Below are 9,295 nucleotides of genomic sequence, written 5' to 3'. Positions count from 1 at the left end.
TGAAGCTTCTCTCTAGAGAGTGTGGATCTCAAGCACTGTGCAATTACATTAGATTTCCTTTGCTTCCTTTGCAGTCCCTTATTTATTTCTTGTATGTGATAGCACATTTTGGATCTTTGAACTTGTGAGTTACTGTAAATATAAAGGAGCCATTTTATTTTTTTGGACTCCATGGCCAAGGAAGGAAAGCTGGTATCTCAAAGTTCATATTCTATAAATAAAATGGCATTTGCAGTTGCTTAATAAATCAATTGAGTTTTATGGGTAAGACATGTCTCTATACCAAAGAGCTGAAAATATCAGTGCCAATTACAAAAATATGTAATGGAACAAGTGGATCCACCCAAGAGCTCATCAATATAATGAAGGTTCTCATCAAAGAACATGGCTAGTGTAGCATTTAATAAAAATTAAAATTGTGTCTCTTCTTTAAGCTAAAATAATAAATCTTCAGTTATAAGCAACCATTTGGATTAATATTTTAATTATATCATATAATGAAATAACTCCTCTGTTATATTCTTATAATATGTAAGAATAACCAAGCCTAACTTCACTTACTTCATTTGATACTATGGCTAAATAAGTTAACAATTATCCATTACTATGCCCATTCCTCTTCTCTCCTCCATCTTTTTGACTTAGCTCACTCCATATTCATGCCTAGTAGACATCACCTCACAAAATCACAAAACTACCAGTTAGCTCAACAGCTTTTAAGATAGAAGAGGACATGGCCATAGGAGATTGACACTGGTTGACTGCCAATGGAGAGCCTTATCCAAGTGAATTAACTTTCCACTGACCATACATGCCTCTTCCATCCCTCTATACCAGAGCCCACTGGACTCAGCAGGCTATCTGACTCTTCCAGGAGTGCTCTCTGTGCTTCAACAGTCTAGAGAGTTCTTACTAGAAAATCTTAGTCCTCAGAATCAAGCTAGATACTTAGTTTACTAAATAGCTTTCACTCTGATCACAATCCCTACCTTCCCACCAGTGCTTCTAAGTCTGATATACTGTATAACTCATCACTTAGCTCCAATAACATTCATATTTGAACCAATTCTTGGTTCTAACATACTAGCTCATTCCCTAAAGCCTCTTCAAAGGTCATAATAGCCCCAGACCTTTGAATGAATGGAATAAATATATCAAATTTGTTAGTCACCTTCACACATAAACATGCAATATTACCTTCTCTCAAAATATTTCATCTGTCCACCACCTCTTCCTTAAGTATTGCAGGTAATGAAATGCATGAGCATAGGACATTAATTTCCACAGGATGTATGCATTTTATAAGTCTTTACAGCAATAGTGGTAATACCCATGGATCTTTGGTGAACCAGAGGAATAATCAGAAAAACTCTAAATGGTCTCTGTTCCTCTTTCTAGCCACTTCCTTCCCTCTTATATGTGCCTCAGTCACTTTATATGGAAAGAATCCATTAACCACCAGCTCTATGTAAGTGCAATGTGGCTCTAAAATAGGTAATATAATCCAGGGATACACTAATGGAGGTGTAGAATCCAGCCCAAAAGATAATAGTTACACCAGGTGGTCTTAGGGCAACATGTAACAAGTAAGAGAGGAAAAGCCATTTGAAACACAATTTTAAAAAATAGTTCTTTAGTCAAAAACTATTCTGGTCTAAATCACTACAAGATTCAATAGGAGCTCAAAGGGAACTGCACACTAATGCATTCTCAAAAGAAAAACACAATATAATTGAACCATCTTATTCCTTGGCACACAGAACAGCTGGTCTGACCACACATGGAGTGTTATGTTTGTTCTGGCACCATATTTCAAGAGGGACAATGACAAACCAGAATACATTCAGAATAGGGCAACCTATTCTGGAAACTATTTCATATGATAAATGGTTGAAAGAACTGGTGATCTATACCCACCAGTAAGGAAAATAAGATAGCTGCCTAAATAATAGGAGTGGCTAGCAAGTGAGACTAGAATTATAGAAGAATGGTTTAGAACATTAATCAAGTGAAGAGCCCTAATCAAATAAATGCAAATTAAAACAACAGTGAAATGCTATTTCCACATTCCCGCACCTCAGCAATTTGGATTATACACACACATACATTTATTTTTCAATGGAAATGCCTAGTGTTTCAGTGGGTGGGAAGTCTCTTCTGGTGGTCAATTTGTAAGTAAGAATCAAAAGGCTTAAAATTGTATATACCTTCCCACCAAATGTTTTCACATCTAAGAATTTATCTTAAGGAAACAACCAGAAGTGTTTTTGAAGACTTTCGTAAATGAATGTTTATCAAAACATAAATTATGCTTACAAAAATAAAACAGGGTCAAAATCTAAATACCCAATAAAAATATTTGGATTTTCTACACTAATCTTTGCATAGTGTTTACAACATGCCAGTTACTTCTACGCATTCTCCTCATAACTTCAACAATCCCCTCCACAGCCCTATGACAGGGATATTATTCTCCCCACTTCATAGATGAGACAATTGAAGTGCAAAGATGTTACATTGCTCAAGATTTCACAAACAATATGCGGTAGAGCTGAAATTCCAAAATAGTTATACTGGCCCCACACTCTACACTCATAACCACCACAGTGAGTTGGTTAAAGAGTCATGGCATGTCAAAATATGGGATATCATTTTTTTAATGGATGAAAAGGAAATATGATGAGCTCACTGGTATTAGCAAAATCTACCTTAACCCCTTTTTAAGAAAACTAAGGCTACATTTGCCCTTCTCCAGTCTCCAGGACCCTCTCCTGTTCTCCAGTGTTTCCGATCCCTCACCCCAAAGCCCACCCTGCTCCAGGAGAGGAGATTTCTCCAGGCCAGAGGTTACTCCCACAAGAGTTAGCTAAGAGCTCCCTTACAGACTCTGGATGACTTTTACTCTCCTCTTTCAACTGCTGTTATTGCACAGGATCAGCAAATAGAACTTACTAGGAAACACTTTTGTCTTTACATTCTTCACAAAAATGTTTTCGGGCAAATTCAAAATTTAGAAGTTATTCATGGGTTATTTTTTATTTTCATTTTAGAGTAATTAGAGGAAAAACTAGATGATGGATGTAATTACTAAGATAAAATTTTAAAACAATGTGGGGGGGCCTCTGGCAGGCACAACGGGCATTCTTAAAAATATGCCGGCTGAACCCAGGGCTCAGGCAGAGCCGCGCCCTGGGGGTAGTCCTAGCCCAAAGGCAAGGACGCCACTCAGTCTGACCTTTCCAGCCCAGGTGCTAATGGGGAGGATCCCCTATGTCACCAGGAACTCAAGGCCCACCCAGATGTGATGTAACTTCCTGGTATTTGGGTACAAATTAAACACGTGGTTCCGGTGCTGGGCCCCCTGTCTGTCCCTCCATCAGAGGACAGAAGCCCACCAGGTCCCAGCTTCTTTTATTTCTGTGTCTTGTCTCTTTATTTCATCTCTCAATCCCAAGAGCCTCTACTCAAAGAACCAGTTCATCTCTCTTTCCGTGCTGGATGCGGAGAAGAGACACCCCCCCCCCCCCCCCCCCGCCATAAAACAACTTAGGTAAATCTCAAGCAGCTTTCCAAAGAAGACAAAGTTTTTGCATCTCTCCCTCATCAAGTAGAAGAGTTCCATGTTATGCTGTGGAGACAAACAAGACACACCTTTTGGATAATGAAAACCACAATTATCAATTGTTGTTCCTTCTGTATTGGAAAATATCTTGTTTTAACTTTTGACTCACTTGTAAATACAAGCACATGTTTCTAACATGCTATTTTTCTCCACAAATTCCCATGAAAAGCTAGAATCTAAGGGGTGGAGAATGTCTGGCCCACAGGCTATATAAGGCCCTGGAAATCATTTGATCTGCCCCTGCCAAGGCATTAGGGTGAGTTAATTAAATGTTTGACCAAATATAGCAGCCTAATTTTTTTTTTTTAAATATATTTTATTGATTTTTTACAGAGAGGAAGGGAGAGAGATAGAGAGTTAGAAACATCGATGAGAGAGAAACATCAATCAGCTGCCTCCTGCACATCTCCCACTGGGGATGTGCCTGCAACCGAGGTACATGCCCTTGACCGGAATCGAACCCGGGACCTCTCGGTCTGCAGGCCGACGCTCTATCCACTGAGCCAAACCGGTTTCGGCAGCAGCCTAATTTTTAAGTTGATAACTTTGTAAAGCCCATGGACAGTTATAAATACCCAAGTGGCCCTTGGCAGAAAAGAGGTTCCCTACCCCTGAGTTAGATAAAAACATAAATTAGCAAATGGAAGGTGTTATATCTTTATTAGTAACAGAGGGATAAAAAAAGACATAGGTGGAATTGTTTCAAATAGTGCAAAGAAGTTTGTCATAATAAAATGAGCATTATATCAAGAACTGTTTTGTTTACTTAGTGTTGCTCCAAAATCTACACGTTTGATGAACAGAGAGCCTGTGAGAGCTGGTGAGAGCTGGCATCACCCTGTTCTTCTCGTTCCTCTGGCTTGAACAGTATCAAGATTTGTGGGCAGCTTAATGTCCTGCCAAAAATTTACGTGACTTCCCAAGGGAGACCAGCATTGGTTACTCCTGGCTGTAAGCCCTCGTTTTGACTGAATTCATTATAAATATAAATCATATAATAGTTAATAGTCCCTGTGTCTCCGTTCTATACCAAATCAATCCAGACATGGACATGGTGTTTTCCTTCATTTTCACAACGACAAACAAAGCTCACCAAAAAAGCAAATAAGTAAAACCAATTCTCACACCAATACTTGACATGGCAGACTTTACCAGAAGTTGGGGAAAATCAAAGGAATTTATATCACAGCAATGCAAACAACAGAAAATGACCAGATGCCATGACCAGGGCCAAGGCAGGGGAGGACCCTTGAACCAAGGTAGCTGCCCTTGAACGGAATGGAGTCTGACCAACCCTTAGGTCTGTAGGCCGATGCTCTACCCACTGAGCCAAACTGGATAGGGCTCAACAATAAAGATTAAAAAAAAAAAAAAAAAGTGAGTGCGGCCCTAGCCGGTTTGGCTCAGTGGATAGAGCGTCGGCCTGCAGACTGAAAGGTCTCAGGTTCAATTTTGATCAAGGGCATGTACCTTGGTTGCCTGCACACCGGAAGAGGCAGCTGATGGATGTTTCTCTCTCATCGATGTTTCTAACTCTCTATCCCTCTCCCTTCCTCTCTGTAACAAATCAATAAAAGATATTTTTTTTAAAAAAAAAAAAAAGAATGAGGCAAGTGACTGTAGCATTAGTCATGAAAAAAAAAAAAAGAAAAGATGCGGCCTAAGTCAGGATAGTTGTTTAAAAAAAAAAAAAGGGAGTACTTAAGTAGGTAAATAACTCGTGTTGAGAGGATCAAGAAAGAATAGCCAGGGGGCGAATTAGATCATGCATATTAACAGCATTAATCCTGTTTGGCCTCAGGAAAGCACTGAAAATCCCCTTACCCTGGTTCACCCCTCCCCCGTGGGGGACTAGCCAATAGACTTTGGTGGGCGTGGTTAATAAGTGGAGCCTTTCAGTGGAGTATATATACCAGGGTCAGGTTAGGGCTCATGCAGTCCTGTGCCACGCTGTGTAGAGAGATCCTTGTGGGAAATTCAGCTTTCCCTTTTGGCGGTTCAGAACGGAGAAGAGCAGTCTGCTGCTGGATCAGGTCATGGCTCCTGCAGTCCTGTGCCAGACTGTCTAGACTCTAGACTCTAGAGAGAGCCTTGTGGGAGGTTCTCCTTTCACCTTCGGCGCTACTAACCGGACAAGAGCCGTCTGCTCCTGCCTTCTCTTCCCAGCCCTCGGCGGCGGCCGCACCATGATCAAGAAGAAGAAGCCGTTCCTGGGCATGCCCGCGCCGCTCGGCTACGTGCCGGGGCTGGGCCGAGGCGCCAGTGGCTTCACCACCCGGTCAGACATCGGGCCTGCCCGGGATGCCAACGATCCTGTGGATGACCGCCACTCGCCGCGGGGCAAGAGGACCGTCGGGGACCAGATGAAGAAGAGCCAGGCTGTGCATGATGATGATGAGGATCTGAATGACACCAACTACGACGAGTTTAATGGCTATGCAGGGAGCCTCTTCTCAAGTGGGCCCTACGAAAAGGATGATGAGGAAGCGGATGCTATTTATGCAGCTCTAGATAAAAGGATGGATGAAAGAAGGTAGCAAAGGGAGAAAGAAGAAATTGAAAAGTACCTTATGGAATGCCCCAAAATCCAACAACAGTTCTCAGATTTCAAAAGGAAGTTGGCAGAAGTCACAGAGGAAGAGTGGCTGAGCATCCCTGAGGTTGGTGACGCCAGGAACAAACGCCAGCGGAACCCACGCTACGAGAAACTGACCCCTGTTCCCGACAGCTTCTTCGCCAAACATTTGCAGACTGGAGAGAACCATACCTCCGTGGACCCCCGGCAAACTCAATTTGGAGGTCTTAACACACCATATCCTGGTGGGCTGAACTCTCCATACCCAGGTGGAATGACACCTAGATTGATGACACCTGGCACAGGTGAGCTAGACATGAGGAAGATTGGTCAAGCAAGGGACACGCTGATGGACATGAGGCTGAGCCAGGTGTCTGACTCTGTGAGTGGGCAGACTGTAGTCGACCCCAAAGGCTATCTGACAGATTTAAATTCCATGATCCCTACCCATGGAGGGAACATCAATGACATCAAAAAGGCACGACTGCTCCTCAAGTCTGTTCGGGAGACAAACCCGCACTACCCACCAGCCTGGATTGCATCTGCCCGCCTGGAAGAAGTCACTGGGAAGCTGCAAGTCGCTCGAAACCTTATCATGAAGGGGACAAAGATGTGCCCCAAGAGTGAAGATGTCTGGTTAGAAGCAGCCAGGTTGCAACCTGGGGTCACTGCCAAGGCCGTGGTGGCCCAAGCTGTCCGTCACCTCCCACAGTCTGTTAGGATTTACATCAGAGCAGCAGAGCTGGAAACAGACATTTGTGCCAAAAAGCGGGTTCTTCGGAAAGCCCTGGAGCATGTACCCAATTCTGTTCGCTTATGGAAGGCAACGGTTGAGCTGGAAGAGCCTGAAGATGCTAGAATCATACTAAGCTGAGCCGTGGAGTGCTGCCCCACCAGTGTGGAGCTGTGGCTCGCTCTGGCAAGGTTGGAGACCCATGAAAATGCCCGCAAGGTCTTGAACAAGACCCGTGAGAACATCCCCACAGATCGGCACATCTGGGTCATGGCTGCCAAGCTGGAGAAAGCCAATGGGAACACGCAGATGGTGAAGAAGATCATTGACCGGGCCATCACCTCCCTGCGGGCCAACGGTGTGGAGATCAGCCGTGAGCAGTGGATCCAGGATGCTGAGGAGTGTGACAAGGCAGGCAGTGTGGCCACCTGCCAGGAGGTCATGCGAGCTGTGATTGGCATTGGGATCTAGGAGGAGGACAGGAAGCACACCTGGATGGAAGACGCCGACAGTTGTGTGGCCCACAGTGCCTTGGAGTGTGCACGAGCCATCTATGCCTACGCGCTGCAGGAGTTCCCCAGCAAGAAGAGTGTGTGGCTGCGAGCCGCCTACTTTGAGAAGAACTATGGCACCAGGGAGTCCCTGGAAGCGCTTCTGCAGAGGGTCGTGGCCCATTGCCCCAAAGCGGAGGTGCTGTGGCTCCTGGGTGCCAAGTCCAAGTGGCTGGCAGGCGATGTGCCTGCGGCAAGAAGCATCCTGGCTCTGGCCTTCCAGGCCAACCCCAACAGTGAGGAGATCTGGCTGGCGGCCTTGAAGGTGGAATCGGAGAACAACGAGTATGAACGGGCCCAGCGGCTGCTGACCAAGGCTCGGAGCAGCACAGGCACTGCCCGGGTGTTCATGAAGTCTGTGAAGCTGGAATGGGTGCTGGGGAACATTGAGGCCGCCCAGGAGCTGTGCGAGGAGGCCCTGAAGCACTACGAGGACTTCCCCAAACTATGGATGATGAAGGGGCAGATCGAGGAGCAGGAGGAGCAGACAGACAAGGCTCGAGAGGCCTACAGCCAGGGGCTGAAGAAATGTCCCCACTCCACACCCCTGTGGCTTTTGCTTTCTCGGCTGGAGGAGAAGATCGGGCAGCTGCCCGATCTTGGGCCACTTTGGAAAAGTCTCGCCTGAAGAACCCGAAGAACCCCGGGCTGTGGTTGGAATCCGTGAGGCTGGAGTACTGTGCGGGGCTAAAGAACATCGCCAACATGCTCATGGCCAAGGTGCTGCAGGAGTGCCCCAGCTCCGGTGTCCTGTGGTCTGAAGCCATCTTCCTGGAGGCCAGGCCCCAGAGGAAGACCAAGAGTGTCGATGCCCTGAAGAAATGCGAGCACGACCCCCATGTGCTCCTGGCTGTGGCCAAGCTGTTCTGGAGTGAACGGAAAATCACCAAGGCCAGGGAGTGGTTCCACTGCACCGTGAAGATCAACTCCGACCTGGGGGACACCTGGGCCCTCTTCTACAAGTTTGAGCTGCAGCATGGCACAGAGGAACAGCAGGAGGAGATGAGGAGGCGCTGTGAGAACGCCGAGCCACAGCACGGGGAGCTGTGGTGTGCCGTGTCCAAGGACATCGCCAACTGGCAGAGGAAGATCGGGGAGATCCTTGTGCTGGTGGCAGCCCGCATGAAGAACACTTTTTGACTGGGTGGTCCCCCTGGGCCGGGGTCTTGGGGAGGGTGGGCGAGTGTGCCTGCCTGCCATGTGAGGACGGGGGGAGGGACCCGAGCAGTTTCTGCTCTGGAATTAAAGTTTTTCTAGGTAGCGTGAAAAATAAATAAATAAATAAATAGAAAGAAAGAAAGAAAGAAAGAAAGAAAGAAAGAAAGAAAGAAAGAAAGAAAGAAAAAAAGAAAGAAAGAAAATGACCAGAGCATTATCCTGTTCCCAAACCACTTTTGGTGGCCTGGTCATGGATCCTTCACTGATTACACCAACATATACAAAGCTTCTGCCCCTTAGCATCTTGCCAACTTCCTTCTCTTTGTCCTCTCTTCTCTATCCCCCTCTCATAGCAACATCAGTATTATACTAAGAAGAATGACTTAATTCTTGCCCAGAACTTTCAGCTCTTTCATTTTACTTTCTCCTATTAACCCATATAATTTATTAAGTTTTAAACAAAGGCATTTCCTTCTACAGGAATGCTAATGTTGCTATTAACGAGTGGTTTTTTTAATGCCACTTCAGTTTTAGTAATAAAATCTTAGAAGGTATTTGGGCCAAGACCCTTATGTTAACAGGTGAGAAATCCCTAAAAGTGAATCCTGAATGGCCCTAGCCAGTTTTCCCATTGGTTAGAGCACCAATGGATACGT

At 45.3% G+C, this 9,295-nt stretch overlaps 1 protein-coding gene across 1 annotated transcript; it reads left to right on the top strand.

Moving 5' to 3' along the window:
• The first annotated feature begins 5,808 nt into the window (after nt 1-5,808).
• LOC118677689 (pre-mRNA-processing factor 6-like) lies at nt 5,809-8,621 on the top strand. Its single transcript, XM_036352998.1, is given in 2 exon segments — nt 5,809-8,071; nt 8,074-8,621. Coding segments are annotated over 2 exon segments (2,811 nt in total).
• The last annotated feature ends 674 nt before the right edge of the window (nt 8,622-9,295 follow it).

This window comes from Myotis myotis, unplaced genomic scaffold, assembly GCF_014108235.1.
Source record: "Myotis myotis isolate mMyoMyo1 unplaced genomic scaffold, mMyoMyo1.p scaffold_m19_p_2, whole genome shotgun sequence".
NCBI lineage: Eukaryota > Metazoa > Chordata > Mammalia > Chiroptera > Vespertilionidae > Myotis > Myotis myotis.
This window is presented reverse-complemented; position numbering and strand designations above follow the sequence as displayed.